A 16793-nucleotide genomic window follows, 5' to 3' on the forward strand; every position below is an offset into this window, starting at 1 on the left:
TTAGAAATATACCATTTATAAGAAAAGGGGCTAAAGCATTAGAGATAGTGGAAACTATTCTCAGGCAAATAGAGATGTGTATGAGAACAGACAGGATGATGATTGCATATGTACATATGAGAAAGTTTGGTCTTTAGGTTCCCAGAAATAATCTCAGCATCCAGGCTATTTGTGTTAGGAGGTATTGGCATCTGCAGTAGGTATTTTTGGTTGATACCAAAATTATACCCAATTATAACTGAAGTTTTGTATGGACAATCTCTAACTTAAAAAGCATCTGGCTAGAGCTTCTCAATGGATAGGGCTTATTTGGACATATAAGTTGTCCTAATGGAGGTCATTATTATTTGTTCCATTATTCAGAGTGTGTAGGAAGATATTGTCCCTGCAGTAGATGTGATGAGGTGGTCCATTCATCACTGGCATCAGTAGTAGTTCTCTCCTATCTACTGTGACCTGCCATAGACCACCATTATCAGAATCCACCTCCTCCTTCCCAACCGAGCCAGTGTATGGAAGAAAACTGTGTTGCTCGGGCTTCAGGATAAAAATATGAAAGCATTTTCATCTATCACTCTTGTTGATTGCAGACAGTAAGCTATGTCAGTGCTATATTTGAAGCATATTATATGTTTCGCTCAATTTCTTGAATTTATCCTGATAACCTAACTCCCATTTATATGGCAAACATATTTCCAGTGTTATAACTGGAAAATGTGGCTTATGAAGAAACTTTGGATCACTGTTTATTCTTAAGCAGGGACTGCCTACATCCAAAGATAAGGAAAGCATGTGTTTTGAAGCCTTAAAACTGACCAGCTGCTGGACTGCAGAGCATTTGGGATGAGTCACTCATTACTGGAAGGAGACCACTGTGCCTAGTAGGTATGCTGATGGGTAGTTGAGATAGAGAGGTTGAGTGAGATGGGGCTCTTTCCTTCAAAAAGTATGCAGCCCTCTTTGGAAGGCAGTGTGTACACATTGGAATTGTGTTTCAAAACAGGGGGAAAAAAGGTAGTTGCAAATGAACAATTACAGTGTCATAATGTAAAAATCAAAGGCATAAGAGTAAGCATAATAGAGAAGCAGATGAAGTGGAGGTTTTATACTGAATCTTAGAGTAATATGTTTCAATGAAAAGTACTTGAGGTTATAGTTAGACTTGGCTTACCATTTCTAGTTATATAACATGCTTCAGATAGGTTACTTGAATTCTCTGAGCATTGGTTTTCTGATTTGTAAAATTAAATAAATAGTACAATAGTACCTATCTTATGATGAATCCTAAAGCTTGGAGATAATGTGGATAAAGAGCCTAATTTAATTATGTTACAGGCAGAAAAATATTTTGTTTGATGAGCATCCCTTTAAATTTGTCATTATGACCCAGAATATGGTTTATCTTGGTAAATGTTCTGTGAGTCCTTAGGAAGGATATGCATTCAGCTGTGTTCTGTAAATGTCAGTGAGGTAAAGTTGGTTGAGAGTGTTCAAATCTACATCCTTACTATGTTCCTATTTACTTGTTCTATTAATTTTTGAGAGGGGGCATAAAACCTCTGACTGTTATTGTAGATTTGTCTATTTTTCCTTTCAGATGTCTCTTTTCCTTTCCTATCAGTTTTTGCTTCACCTCTTTCAAACCTTTGTTCTAAGTCATATAAATGTTTAGGATTATTTTATTTTCTTGATGAATTGACCCCTTGATCATTATGAAATGACCTTCTTTTCCTTGGCAATATTATTTGCCCCCCAAATCTACTATGTCCCATATTAATATAGTTACCCAGTTTTCTCTCCGTTAGTTATTGTGCTGTATCTTTTTCTGTCCTTTTATTTTTAAATATTTTTAAAGTTGTCAATGGGCCTTCATTCAATTAATTAATTAATTAATTAATTAATTAATTAATTAATATGTGGTGCTGAGAATTGAACCCAGTGCCTCACACATGCTAGGCAAGTTTTCTACTACTGAACCACAACCCCAGCCCCTGTCCTTTTATTTTTAAATCTATTTGTATTTTTACATTTAAAGTAAAGTACATTCCTCATAGATAATGTATAGTTGGGACTTGATTTTTTTTTCTTCCAGTTCTAGATATTGAACTCAGAGTGCTCTACCACTGAACTAAATCCCCAGCTCTTTTTAATTTTTTTTTATTTTGAGACAGGATCTTGCTAAATTGTCTAGGCTGGCCTTGAACTTGAGATCAACTCCCATAGCTGGAATTATAAGTGTGTGCCCAGCACCAGGCTGGACTTGATTTTTTATTCAATTTGACAATCTCAGCTTTTTGTTTGTGGTATTTTGAGAATTTATATTTGACACGATTATGGATATATTTAGGTTTAAATCTCTTCTCATGTTTTTTCCTAATTGTTTCATCTGTTCTTTGTTCACTCCCCCTCCTTCCTTTTGATGGAATATGTTTTTATGATTCCACTTTATCTCCTTTGTTGGCTCATTATCTTACTCTTTCTTATTTTAATGGTTGCTTTAGGGTTTACAGTACTTTAACTCAATACAGTGATCTACAATGAATACCATTTTACATACATATATGTACCTTATAGTTTAGTATACTTCCATTTTTACCTTCCTGGACTTTGTGTCATTGTTATCCTATATTATGCATGTGCTCAAACCCCCATTCTATGTTGTTATTGTTTTTGTTTAAACAGCCAATTATCTTTTAAAGGGATTACATAATAAGGGAAGGTCATATATTTATCCCTGTAGTTAGCCTTTCCAGTGCGTGACATTCTTGTATATGGACCTGTGTCTCCATCTGGTACCATTTTATTTCTTCCTAAAGGAGTTCATTTAACATTTTTTGGTCATGCAAATCTACTGATGAAGAATTTGCTTTGTATATCTGAAAAGTTCTTTATTTCTTCTTTGTTTTTGAAAAATATCTGTGCTGATCATAGAATTCTAGTTTGAGAGTTTCTTCTTTCAACACTTTAATGATGTTGGTCTACTTTTTGTTTGCAGTGTTTCTGGTAAGAAGTTTGCTGTCATTGTTCTGTGTATAGCGTGTCTGTTCTCCTTTGAGTGCTTTAAAGGTTTTCTTTTACTTTTTTCTCTTCATTTGGCTTGATTTTTCTGTGTGTTGGTGTGACTTTCTTCATGTTTCTGGTGTTGAGGGTTTGTTGAGTTTCTCAGATCTGTGGATTTATAGTTTTTGTTAAATCTGGAAACTTTTGGTCATTATTTTTTCATGTTATCTTTTCCACTCCCCTCTCCCTCCTCTACAGATTTCAATTTCATGGGTATTAGCTGTTTAAAGTTGTCTCACAGTTCCATGAGGCTTTAGTTTTAAAAATTCCATTTTTCTCTTAGCATTTCAGTTTGAATAGTTTCTACTACAGTGTTCTCAAGCTCAGTGATCTTCTTCTGCAATGTCTAATCTGCTCTTAACATGAGCCAGTATAGTTTTCATTTCTAGAAGTATAAGATTTTTTTAGTATCTTCTGTTTCTCTACTTTACTTTTTGAACATACCAAATACATGTGTCGTGACCATTTAAAAATCCTTATCTACTCTTTTAATGTATTTGTCAATTCTGGATCATTTTGATTGATTTTCATCATAGGTTACGTTTTTTTTTTTTTACATGTCTGGTGTATTATTATTTTTATTATTACTACTATTAATATATACCAAACATTGTGAATTTTACCTCGTTATTTGCTAGATGTTTGTTTATTTTTATAAATATTCTTAAGCTTTCTGGGAACCGGTTAAGTGACTTGGGAAAATTTTGATCCTTTTAAATCTTTTCTCTAAGACAAAGTAGTGCTCAGTTTAGGGTTATTATTTCCACTCCTTAGGCAAGACTCTTCTGAATACTCCACCACATCCCATAGAAGTTTCTCAGGCTCTCTGTGCTAGGAGATACTATTTCTAGCCTTGTTTGTGTGCAGGGTACTCTCATTTCTAATCCTTTCAGGTAGTTCTTTCTCCAGCACTAGGTAATTTCTTCACACATAGAAGGATCCTCTAAAGAGCTGTCTCCAGAGAGGTAAGGAAGGGAGATGACAGATTTTATTTATCAATTGTAATGTTGCATTTAAATGTAAGATTTTGGACATTATCTTAATTGCTGCCATTCACTAATGTCACGATCCAGAGAGGTCTGTGCCCTCCCAGTGCCCATGCTTCTATGTCTCCTTTCCCTGAGATGCACATGTTCCTTTTCTCCTTTCCCATGACTACCTGTACCATGCCGCCTTGAGACATAATCATTATGAGGGGGGTCCTCCTGGTCCTCCCACAGTCCTGCTCTCCAGCACACACTGCCCCTTTTGAATAATAAGGGTGATTTCTAAGCCTTATCCCTCCTCAATCTCAGAACATAGAGCCATGGTACTAATTCTACATCACCAAGAAAGCAGATTCTGAACTCCAGAGATGTTTTTATTCACTGTCTCTCCTACCTGTTGCCTTTAAAAAGTCTCAGTGCCCCTCTGATCCATCCCAAGAGTCTAAAATCATACATGTATTGTTGGAATTCCTATATTTATAGGCAAATTATCCTATATTATCTTGTTTCTTTCATGGGTAGAAAACAACAACAACAACAAAATATTGGGGCAAGGCTAAAGTAGGGAATTGTAAGTTACAAACTTAACTACTAACTAAAAAATTTATTTGTTCTTTTTAGTTATACATGACAGTAGAATGTATATTCACATATCATACATACATGGAGTATAACTTCCCATTTTTGTGGTTGAACATGACATGGAGTTACACTGGTTGTGTATTCATATATGAACATAGGAAAGTTGTGTCTGATTCATTCCTACTGTCTTTCCCATTCCCATTCCTACCTTCATTCCTCCCATTCCCCCAGTGTAATCTAGGGAACCTATACTCCTCCCCCCAACCCCCACTGCCTATTGTGAGTCAGCATCCACATATCAGAGAAAACATTTGGTCTTTGGTGTTTTGGGATTGGCTTATTTCACTTAGCATGATACTCTCCAGTTCCATTCATTTACTGGCAAATGCCCTAATTTCATTCTTCTTTATGGTGGAGCAATATTCCATTGTGTATATGTACCACAATTTCTTTATCCATTCATCTATTGAAGGGCACCTAGGTTGGTTCCATAGTTTAGCTATTGTGAATTGAGCTGCTGTGAACATTGATGTGGCACTGTCACTATAGTATGCTGATTTTAAGTCCTTTGGGTATATGCTGAGGAGTGGGTTTATTGGGTCAAATGGTTTCATTCCAACTTTTCTGAGGAAGCTCCACAATGGTTGCACCAATTTACAGTCCCACCAGCTATGTATGAGTGAACCTTTCCCCCACAACTTTACCAACATTTATTGTTACTTAGATTCTTAATAATTGTCATTCTGACTGGAGTGAGATGAAATTTCAGTGTAGTTTTAGTTTGCATTTCTCTAATTGCTAGTAATGTTGAACATTTTTCATATATTTGTTGATCATTTGTATTTCTTCTGTGAAGTATCTGTTCAGTTCTTTTGCCCATTTATTGATTGGGTTATTTGTGTTTCTGGTGTTAAGTTTTTTGTGTTCTTTATATGTCTTGGAGATTAATGCTCTATCTGAGGTACAGGTGGCAAAGAGTTTCTCCCATTCTGTAGGCTCTCTGCTCATGTTCTTGATTATTTCCTTTGCTGTGAAGAAGATTTTTAGTTTGATACCATCCCATTTGTTGATTCTTGATTTTACTTCTTACATTTTAGGAGTCTTGTTGAGGAATTCAGTTCCTAAACTGACATGATGGAGATTTGGGCCTACTTTTTCTTCTAGTAGGTGCAAGGTCTCTGGTCTAATGCCTAGATCCTTCATCTACTTAGAGTTGACTTTTATGCAGGTTGAGAGATAGAGGTCTAATTTCATCTTGTTGCATATGGAATTCCAGTTGTTTTAGCATCATTTGTTGAAGAGGTTCTCTTTTCTCCAATGTATGTTCATGGTGCCTTTGTCCAGTAAGAGATAACTGTATTTATATGGGTTTATCTCTGTGTCTTCTGTTCTGTAACATTGGTCTTCATGTCTGTTTTGGTGCCAATACCATGCCATTTTTGTTACTATAACTCTGTAGTATAATTTAAAGTCTGATATTGTGATGCCTCCTGCTTTACTTTTCTTGCTGAATATTGCTTTGGCTCTCCTGGGCCTCTTATTTTTCCAAATGAATTTCATGACTGCTTTTTCTATTTTATTTTTAAATTTTTTTAAAAATACATTTTTTTTAGATATTGATAGACCTTTATTTTATTCATTTATTTATATGTGGTGCTGAGAATCAAATCCAGTGCCTCACACATGCTAGGCAAGTGCTCTATCACTGAGCTGTAACCCCAGCCCATGCTTTTACTATTTCTATGAAGAACATCATCAAAACCTTAATGGGAATTGCATTAAATCTATATAACACTTTTGGTAGCATGGCCATTTTTGCGGAAGCAGGTTAACCAGGGATTGAATTCAGGGGCACTCAACCCCTGAGCCACATCCCCAGTCCTATTTTGTATTTTATGTAGAGACAGAGTCTCATTGAGTTACTTAGTGCCTTGCCATTGCTGAATCTGGCTTTGAACTTTAGATTCTCTTGCCCCAGCTTCCTGAGTCTCTGGGATTACAGGTGTGTACCACCATGCCCAGCAGAATGGTCATTTTGACAATATTAATTCTGCCTATCCAAGAATATGAGAGATCTTTCCATCTTCTAAGGTCTTATTCAATTTATTTCTTTAGTGTTCTATAGTTTCATTGTAGAGGTCTTTCACCTCTTTGGTTAGATTGATTCCCAAGTATTTTATTTTCTTTGAGACTATTGTGAATGGGATAGTTTTCCCAATTTCTCTTTCAGTTGATTTATCACTGATGTATAGGAATGCAGTTTTTTTTTTTATGAGTTCTAATTTTATATCCTGCTACTTTGCTGAATTCATTTATTAGTTCTAGAAGTTTTCTGGTGGAGTTTTTTATATCTTCTAAATATAGAATCATGTAATCAGCAAATAGGGATAGTTTCAATTCTTCCTTTCCTATTTGTTCCCTTTAATTTGTTTTGTCTGTCTAATTACTCTGGCTAGAGTTTCTAGGACTGTTGAATAGAAGTAAAAGAGGGCATTCCTGTCTTGTTTCAGTTTTTAGAGGGAATGCTTTCAATTTTTCTCCATTTAGAATGATTTTGGCCTTGGGTTTATCATATATAGGTTTTACAATGTTGAGGTATGTTCCTACTATCCCTAGTTTTTCTAGTGTTTTGAACTTGAATGGATGCTGTTTTTTGGCAAATGCTTTTTCTGCATCTATTGAGATAATCAAACAATTCTTGACTTTAAGCCTATTAATGTGATGAATTACGTTCATTGATTTCCATATGTTGAACCAATCTTGCATCTCTGAGCTGAACTTCATTTGATCATGGTGCACTATCTTTTTACATATTTTTGTATGCAATTTGCCAGTATTTTATTAATAATTTTACATCCATGTTCATCAGGGATATCAGTCTGAAATTTTCTTTCCTTGATGTGTCTTTGTCTGGTTTTGGTATCAGGGTGATATTAGCCTCATAGAAGGATTTGGAAGCATTCCCTTCTTTTCTAATTCATGGAATAATTGAGGAGTATTGGTGTTAGTTCTTCTTTGAAAGTCTGGTAGAACTTGGCTGAGAATCCATCTGGTCCTGGGTGTTTCTTGGTTGGTAGGCTTCTGAATGCATCTTCCAATTTCATTGCTTGAAAATGATCTGTTTCAAATTTCTGTGCCCTCCTGATTCAATTTATGTAGGTCATATGTCTCTAGAAATTTGTCAATGTCGTCAAGATTTTCTATTTTATTAGAGTATACATTTTCAAAATAGGTTCTAATTATCTTCTGTATTTCAGTAGTGTCCATCCTGATATTTCCTTTTTCATTTCAAATTTTAGTAAAGTCTCTTTCTCTTTGTTAACTTGACTAAGTGTTTATCAATTGTATTGATCTTTTCAAAGAACCAACTTTTTGTTTTGTCGATTTTTTAGATTGTTTCTTTTGTTTCAATTTCATTGACTTTAGCTCCGATTTTATTTATTTCCTGTCTTGTTCTACTTTTGGTGTTGTTTTGTTCTTTTTCTTTGATACATAATGTTAGGTTATTTATTTATTTTACTTTCTATTTTTTTAACAAATGAGCTCAATGCAATGAACTTTCCTCTTAGCACTGCCTTCGAAGTGCCTCAGAGATTTTGATATATTGCATCACTATTTTCATTTACCTTTAAGTATTTTATTTTATTTCATCCCTGATTTGTTTGGCTATTGATTTGTCATTCAATAGCCTATTATTTAGTCTCCAGATGTTAGAGTAGCTTCTATTTTTTATTTTATCATTGATTTCTAATTTCATTCCATTATGATCTGATAGAATGCAAGGTATTACTTCTTTTGCATTTGCTAAGAGTCGTTTGGTGGGCTAAGATATGGTCTGTTTTAGAGAAGGATCCTTGTGCTGCTGAGAAGAAAACTTATTAATTTATTGATGGATGATATATTCTATATATGTCTGTTAGGTCTAAGTTATTAATTGTTTTTTTATTTCTATAGCTTCTTTATATAGTTGTTTGGAGGTTCTATCCAGTGGTGAGAGGTGTGTTAAAGTCACCCAGTATTATTGTTGTAGTCTATTTGATTCTTGAAATTGAAAAGAGTTTGTTTGATGTACATAGATGTTCCATTGTTTGGGGCATAAATATTTATGATTTTTATGTCTTATTGATGTATAATTCCCTTAAGCAATATGAAATGTCCTTCTTTGTACCTTCTGATTAACCTTGACTTGAAGTCTGTTTCATCTGCTTATTTATGAGATCCATGTGAATGATATGTTTTTTTCCCCATACTTTTACCTTTAATCTTTGGATGTCTATGTCTATAAAGTGAGTCTCTTAGAGATAGCATATTGTTGGATCTTGCTTTTAATCCTATCTGACAGTCTTTCTTTTGATTGGTGAGTTTAGGCCATTTACATTCAATGTTATTGTTGAGATAAGATTTTTATTCCTTGTCATCTTGATCTATTTCTGGTTCTTAATTTGAATTTATTTTCTCATTGATTCACTGCTCTTTTACTGTAGTTTCTTTCTTTATTGGTTCACTTTTATTTTCATTTCTTCCTCATGAAATATCTTGAGTATGTTTTGTAGTACAGGCTTCCTAGTTGTGAATTTTTAAAATTTTGTTTATCATGGAAAGTTTTTATTTCATCATCAATTCTGAAGCTTAATTTTGCTGGTTATAGTATTCTTAGCCGGCATCCATTTTCTTTCAGAGTTTGGTATGTATTATTCCAAGACCTTCTAACTTTGAAAGTCTAGGTTGAGATATCAGCTGAGATTCAGATTCCCTCTAAATGTTGTTACCTTTTGTTTTTCTCTGGCAGCCTTTAAAATTCTATCATCCTGTGTATTAGGCATTTTCATAATAATGTGCCTTGGGATGGGTCTGTTGTAATTTTTTATATTTGGGTCCTATAAGCCTCCTATATTTGAGTTTCCATTTCATTGTTTAGATTTGGGAAATTTTCTGATATTATTTTATTGAAAAGTACATTCCTTTAGTTTGTATCTCTGGATCTTCATCTGTCCCGCTAAATCTTAAATTTGGTCTTTTTAGGTTATCCCATATTTCTTGGAAGTTCTGTTTATGGTCTCTTAACATCTTTATTTCATTGTTAACTTTGTTTTCAAAATTATATATTTTGTCTTCTTTGTGTGAAACTCTGCCTTCCAAGTAATCTAGTCTGTTGGTGATGCTTTCAATTGAATTTTTAAATTTGGTTTGTTGATTCCTTATTTTGAGGATTTCCCTTGTTTTTTTTTTTTTTTTTCCCAGAATGTCTATCTCTTTATTGAAGTGATTTTTTACTTCCTGTATTTTCTCTCTGATTCATCCCTTATACCATCCTTTACTTCACAGATCAGTTTAACTATGTACATATATTCTAAATTCCTTCTCTGATATTTCTTCTGTTGTGGTGTCAATGGATTGTTATTGTAGTATCTTGATTTGTTTGGGGTGACTTGTTCCCTTGCTTTTTCATGTTGTTTGAGTGTCTATCCATCTAACAATATGTATCTGAGGCTGTAGAATTTCTACCCTGTGGACTTAGGGTGTCCCTGAAGGTTTTCAGTACCTTTCTGTTTAGGAGAGACAAATAATAACAGCAACTAATGCAGACAATTTAGAGTATTAAACCAAATAGTTCCTACTATGATGTCTACAGTGTTATTTATCACATTAAACAGAAATGATATGATCATATCTATGTATATATTTATCTTAGATATACATATACCTTAGATATCTATATTTAGATACGTATATATATATCTAAAGTAAAAAAATTTAAATTAGAAATAAAAATAAAAGAATACAAAACTAAAATATACTAATCAAACATCCTAGTCCTCAAAAAACTGATACATGAAAAAAATAACTGGTTTAAAAAATGCTAGAAATGAGAAAAAATGAGTATATATAAATGTCCATGTACTATTAAGGTCACAATTAAACACAGAAAAGGAAAAAGAAGAGAAAAAAATCTCTATGAAAAATTTAAGAATTTTTTTCTGTTGGAGTTCAAAAGATTCTCAACCTCTCTTCTCAGAAGTTTCAGGTAGGGTGTTCTGGAGCATGATGCCCCCTGCCTTTGGATTGCTGGAGTAAGAGAGATGATCCCATAGGTGGAATTCCTGGAGGCAAGCTTGGGTGGGCTCCTGGCTCTTCGCTGAATGCCACTTGATCTGGAGATTTTAAATCAGTGCACCTCCAGGGCCCAGTACTTGTTGGTCCATTCTGGATAACTGTCCCCCAGGGATCTCCCTTGGGTTCCAGTTGTGTGGTGGAGGAGCCAATTCTTAGTTCCCTATGTCCACCTGCAGCCCCCACATTACCTGGTCTTGGGTTCAGTCTCTAAACTCAATCTCTTCCCCATAATCCCTTCTGAATTCCCACCAGATGCATCTCACCCAGCCAGTCCTGCAATCAGTCAGATTAGAGGGGGAGGGTTAGAGTGGGTGGGTTTCCATGACCAGTTGTCCCCTGTATAAACTTCTTTCCACATTTGATTTTCTCCTGGTCACTTAAGCACATTGTATATAGTGCAGTGTGTGTTTACTGGACCTGTATTTTTGGCCAAACTTGGGTTTGCCAGGAATTGGCTCCCTCAGCTGCTGGCCCCTGCACTGTGGCTGAAAAACGATTCCTTCCTTTTTCCTCCACATAAACCTGGGAGAGATTCCTTTTTTCCCCACTGCACAAGCATATAGTGCAGCAGGAAATGACTGATATTAGTCAGGCAATGTCCTTGATCTCTAAACGTTCCGTACCTAGACATGCCTCAGGCCTCCTAAAAATGTGGGTTTCTTTAATTCCCTCATCCCTCCAGGGACAGTAGCTATTGTTAATTTGGTCAGAGGATGAACAAGCATAAGTCTGTTGTGATCTTTGTACCAGTTTGGGACCAATGATAGGGATCGCTGTATCTTTTTTGGTAACATTTAAGTTGATATTCTCTAAACACATTCTTACTTTACGGTTGAGCCAAGAGACAGGGTAAACACAATGGAATGATCAATCCAACATGAATTCTAGCATGTAAGGTCTTGTACCAGGTAATTAATGAGGACAAAGGATCAAATATTAGGTTTGATGGGAATTGCTGTATTATTTAATTTATTAATTCATTCACTACTATTTCTGAAGCACTTGTTTGGTGCTAGACACTAAGGAAAAGAGATGAATGACACTGTCCATCCCTAAGCAGATGAGAAAAACAAAGAATTGCATTAGAATATGGCAGGTACCACGGAGGGGAGCAGTACAGGTCACTCTGGGAGACCAGAGTAGGGCACTTAAGCCATCCTTGGGAAAGAATGGGATATGAAGGTGGACTTCCTAAAGGAAATGATACTCAGACTGACTCTTAAGAGGTGAATGAGAGTTAATCCAGTAGAATAGTGAGGGGAAAGGCAACCCAAGCAGAAGGATTTGTGTTCAGAGGTACACAGGCAGGAGTCAGTACATGAACTTCTAGAAATGCCAGCCATCTATTTCATAGGCCGTTTGTAGGGATGATGTGAATTGAAGCTGAAGGGGAAAGTAGGTATCAGATGGAGAAAAGTCCTCAATGCCATGCTGAGGCATTTTACTCCAAAGGTGTAGAAGCCACAGAACATTTTAAGTAGATATGAGATGTGTCTGGATCTGGATTTAGAAGTTCTTTCTGGTACTAATGGGTACAAGAGCCGGGCAAAGGTGGAGCAGGGAGCCTTACTTTTAGTGCAGACCACCCTGTAGCCTTCCCACCTGTCAGAATTGTCCTTTTCTCCCTATAAAATCTGTCATCAGTTCTTCCCTGTCTTACTCAACTTGATTTCTTGCCACTCTCCAAATTTAGTCAAGTTGACTCAACTTACCCAAATGTAATTTGTTCATTCTCACCTCTGATCTTGTTAATTCAGTGAAGGTTTTGAAAGTGTCTATTTTGTACCAGCCACAAATAAAACATGAACTAGAACCAGAGACAAATAAAACATGGAGCCCTCCTTTAAGTAGCTGATAGACTATTAGGAAGACAGCACGGAGACTCATGATTACCATGGCCTGTGATAATGACTGTGGTATGGAATAAACATAGAACACCCTGGACACAAAGAAAAGAGAATCCTGTCTGTGACAAGCCTTCCTCTTCCTTCTCCTCCTGCTCACTAAATGCTCCCCATCTTCAGGCCTCTGCCTGCACTCTGGCAAGGTAGTATAATGGTTTGGAGCTTGAGCTCTATAGCCAGACAACAGGTTAATCCTGATTCTCCCATTTTATAGTTATATGACCTTTACCAGAAATTCTTGTGCCTTAATTTCTTCTCCTGTAAAATGGGTCTGATGGCTACGTCAGTTTCATGGGGTTATTGTGAAGATTAAAGGACATAATATGCATAAAAGAATTGAAGATGGTTTTTGGCATGTGAAAAATTATTCAACAATTATTGACTGTCATTATTTCTAGTTTTAACTCGTTTTCTTCCCAGCACCAAATCTTATGAAGAAATTTTAACCACTAATCATCCCTTACTATGTTGCTTGCCCCATTTTATGTATTGTCAAGTTATTTGCCTGAAGAATGAATGTTTTTGAGGCAGAATAAAATTCATATGCATCTGTACTCCTAAGATAAGTATGGCATTGGGTATGAATTAGGGTGGACAGCCATCCTGGTTTTCTCAGGACTCAGGGGATTTCTGGGACACAAGACTTTCTGTGCCAAAACCAGGAATGTCCTAGGCAATGAGCTGGTCACCTTTCATGCAATAAGCACTTCGTTTTGCTTTTTTTAAAATCTTAATGGTCCTAAGCCTAACTTGCAAGCAAGCTTACTTTCTGAGTTTTGCCACAAATTTGTATTTATTTCTAGAAATAGTTGTGATCCTGGCTTTCTTTGGGGATTCATGGGATTCCCTAGGACTTAAGGTAGAAGATTTGAGGGCTTTATGAAAAACAACCTCTCTCATGGAATATAAAAGTCTATGTACTAGAAATTGTGACCAATCCTCTAAGAGCCATTTGTAACTTGGCCCTCGCCCACAAAGTCTCCCCTGTCACTGCCCATCTCACCCTGCCTTTCCTTCATGACTCTGAATCAGACTTCCTGCATTTCTTTCCAGAATTGACATTCTTTAACTCAGTAGGGTTTAACATCCCCCATCCCTCCTTCACCTTCCTTATATGTGGCAGCTCCAGTTCAGCATGAGTTTTTCAGTTGGGGCCATGTGATTTTTCCTCCTTTTCAGCCCTATCTCACTAGCACTGGGGCAGCATTTACCCTGGGCAGTTGCTCGCAGGAAGCATTCCTTAAGGATCCCCTGGGCCTCCCTGGGAATTCCTAAAAGCCAAGATGAATGTTTGTTGACTGCCTGCCCAGCTTCACACTCCATGTCAGTACAACAAAGAGGCTGGGTCAGCAGCCTCCCAAAGGATCAACCCCAGTGTATTAGTTCCCTTGGGCTGCTGTGTCAAAGCACCACACGCTGCCTGACTTCAGCAACAGAGATTTGTCTTCTCATAGTTCTGGAGGATAGAAATCCAAGATCAATGTGTGAGCAGGACTGGTTCTTTCTGGAGAACATGAGAGAGAAATCTCTGTTCCTTTCTCTTTACTTCACTATCGTCTGCCTTCCTTGACTTGTAGATATATGCTCCAATCTCTGCCTTTGTCTTCACTTGGTGTTCTTCCTACATGCCTGTCTCTTCAGGTGATGTTCTTTTTCTTTCTTTCTTTTTTTTTTTTTAACCTACTGTGCAGATGGGGATAGACTCAGGGACTCATGTAGCCCTTTTTATTTAATTCAGAGACAGGGTCTTGCTAAATTGTCCAAGGTGACATGTTTTGGTTTTAGTTTTTTTTTTTTTTTTTTTTTAAACAAGGATATACCAGTCACATTAGATTAGGGACCCATCTTCTTCCAGTATGGTTTGATTTTAATATGACTAATTACATCCAAAATGATCCTATTTTCCAATAAGGCCACATTCTGAGATACTGAGGGTCAGGACTTTAACATGGATTTTGGGGGAACATAATCCAGTCCTGAACACTCAGATTTTCAGGTGAGTCTAATAAATTCCATGAAGACATGGAAACCTCATATGGTTTATGAGCACAAGAAACTCATTTCAGTTCTCCATTCACTTTGTGTTTGACACTGACAACTTCTGCTTACAGGTCCACAGGAGATACAGGTTCGCTACTATGGAACACTGTGCTGACTTGAGAGATATTCAGAAATATATGTTCACCTGAGTCATTGGCACGACCTCCGAATGTGTCAGGGTTTTTTTTTTTTTTTTTTTTTTTAAAGAGAAGACTGCTAAGGAAAAGTGTATTCATGGCCTATAATGTAATATCTTTTATAAATGCAATGACTCCCATCCTGGTGAATAATAATTACAAGTTGGTTGCATTTTGAAATACTCTGGGGGTTGGAGGAGTATGTGTGTGTGTGTGTGTGTGTGTGTGTGTGTGTGGTACAAGCTTGCATGTGAAGCATTAGCTCATGATAAACAAAATCACCAGGCTCCCCCACTCCCACCCATCCTCCTCCTCAGCTTTCCTTCAAACAGCCTTAGCTGGGGCATGGGGAGTAGCCTGCTTCTGCTCTCTCCCTAGCCGTGGCTGCTTCCTTCTGTTAGTTTCTTAGAGTGACTGACCCTTCCCCTCCAGAGAGATAGCTCCCTTCCAAAAGATAAACACCCATAGTTACAAGGACTAGGGGGAAAGGCAAAACAAGCCTGCTAGTTAGTGTTTTTGTGGTGTTCTCACATAGAAACACAGACCATCTTTGTGGATGCGCTATTTCTGACTCTGGAGATACAGCCCGAGATGTGAGGCAAATGATGGGGCTTCATGAGAGGAGGGAGTGGGGAGCAGGAAGGATGTGGAGGTTCTCACAGGTCTCCCCACTTCTCTCCAGGGACTTTGTATCTCTGAGAAATCCCAGAGGTGGCTGACACTCCTAGCTAGTGCCCACTTATGCGGAGCAGCCCGACACAAGCTGTTTGCCTGCTGCAGGGCCCCGTGCCAGCTCCGCGCACAGTGCCTCGGTGCCAGATCAGGGAGCTGTCGGCTCTGTGCCTCCACTCTCTGCTCCCGCTCACTCAGGGAGTCCCTGGGTGGGCTGTAGGAAGGCGCGAAGCTTGTTTCCTGACTGCAACTTGACTTTGCCTCACTGTTGTTGCTGGCAGAATACGTACACCAATGCGGACAAGCTCCTAGAAGCTGCGGAGCAGTTGGCTCAGACAGGGGAATGTGACCCAGAGGAGATCTATAAGGCAGCTCGACACCTGGAGGTGCGCATACAAGACTTCGTGCGCAGGGTGGAGCAGCGGAAGCTTCTCCTGGACATGTCTGTCTCCTTTCACACACACACCAAAGAGGTAAGGGGAGAAAGGTACTCCACCCTGGCAGGGATCAGGTGGGCTTCCCAGTAAAAGGGACTGAGGTCTGACCAGGGTCCTGGATGGTCTAGGAGTTAGCAGCCTCTAGCATTGGTAATATTAACAATTTGTTTCTGATAACTGCATTTAGTTCCCTACCAAATGGGACATTTCCTCCAATCATCTCTGGAATGAGAGGGCAGTATAGGCAGTGGTTTCAGGGGTCTGCTGGAGCATCCAGTCTGCAGCTGGGGAAACGTGGGGATCCCTCATAAAGGAATAATCACTGCAGGAGGAGATGAAAGGGGAGCATAGGCTGTCTTCCCACTCCACACCCCATTTCAGCCTCACAGGACTTTGGGTATCTTTGCTACCAGCACAGAGCATGCAAAGTTTGCAAATGTGTTCTGTTTTTATTTTGTTGTTTTTTTTTTTTTTAAATGGGGAATTTAGTCTTCTTCTTGAGGTCTGCAGCAGGTGGGTATTAAAGTTGATCTTTACTTTGCTTGGATATGGGTTGACAGGCAATGAAGGCAGAAGGGAAGCAGAGGGATCCTTCTTGTAGTAGAGGCAAACTGGACTTAAATCTGGGGAAGAATCATTCCCTAAGTGGAAAAAGGAGAGGGGAAGGTGGATTACATGAAGGGGCCCCTAGAGAGGAGAAGGGTGGCAAACTTGTGATTGCTTTTCATTTCTGACTAACAGGGGGCACTCTGAAATTGAGTAAGTATCCAGGAAGGAGGCCCATTTAGTATCTTCTGCAATAACACCCTTGGCAGAGGAATTCATTTGTTGTATGCATGCTTGTGTTCCCTCAGGAATTCA

General features: G+C 37.7%; 1 protein-coding gene across 22 annotated transcripts in view; it reads left to right on the top strand.

Moving 5' to 3' along the window:
• KALRN (kalirin RhoGEF kinase) overlaps positions 1 to 16793 on the top strand; it is a 647130-nt gene that overhangs the window by 327333 nt on the left and 303004 nt on the right. For all 22 annotated transcript variants that reach the window (XM_079156104.1, XM_079156093.1, XM_079156099.1 and 19 more), the window contains exon 11: positions 15777 to 15968. In XM_079156104.1, the coding sequence (XP_079012230.1) occupies positions 15777 to 15968 (192 nt within the window). The remainder of the gene's footprint in view (positions 1 to 15776; positions 15969 to 16793) is intronic.

The sequence above is a fragment of the Sciurus vulgaris genome (genome assembly GCF_902686455.1).
Source record: "Sciurus vulgaris genome assembly, chromosome: 10".
NCBI lineage: Eukaryota > Metazoa > Chordata > Mammalia > Rodentia > Sciuridae > Sciurus > Sciurus vulgaris.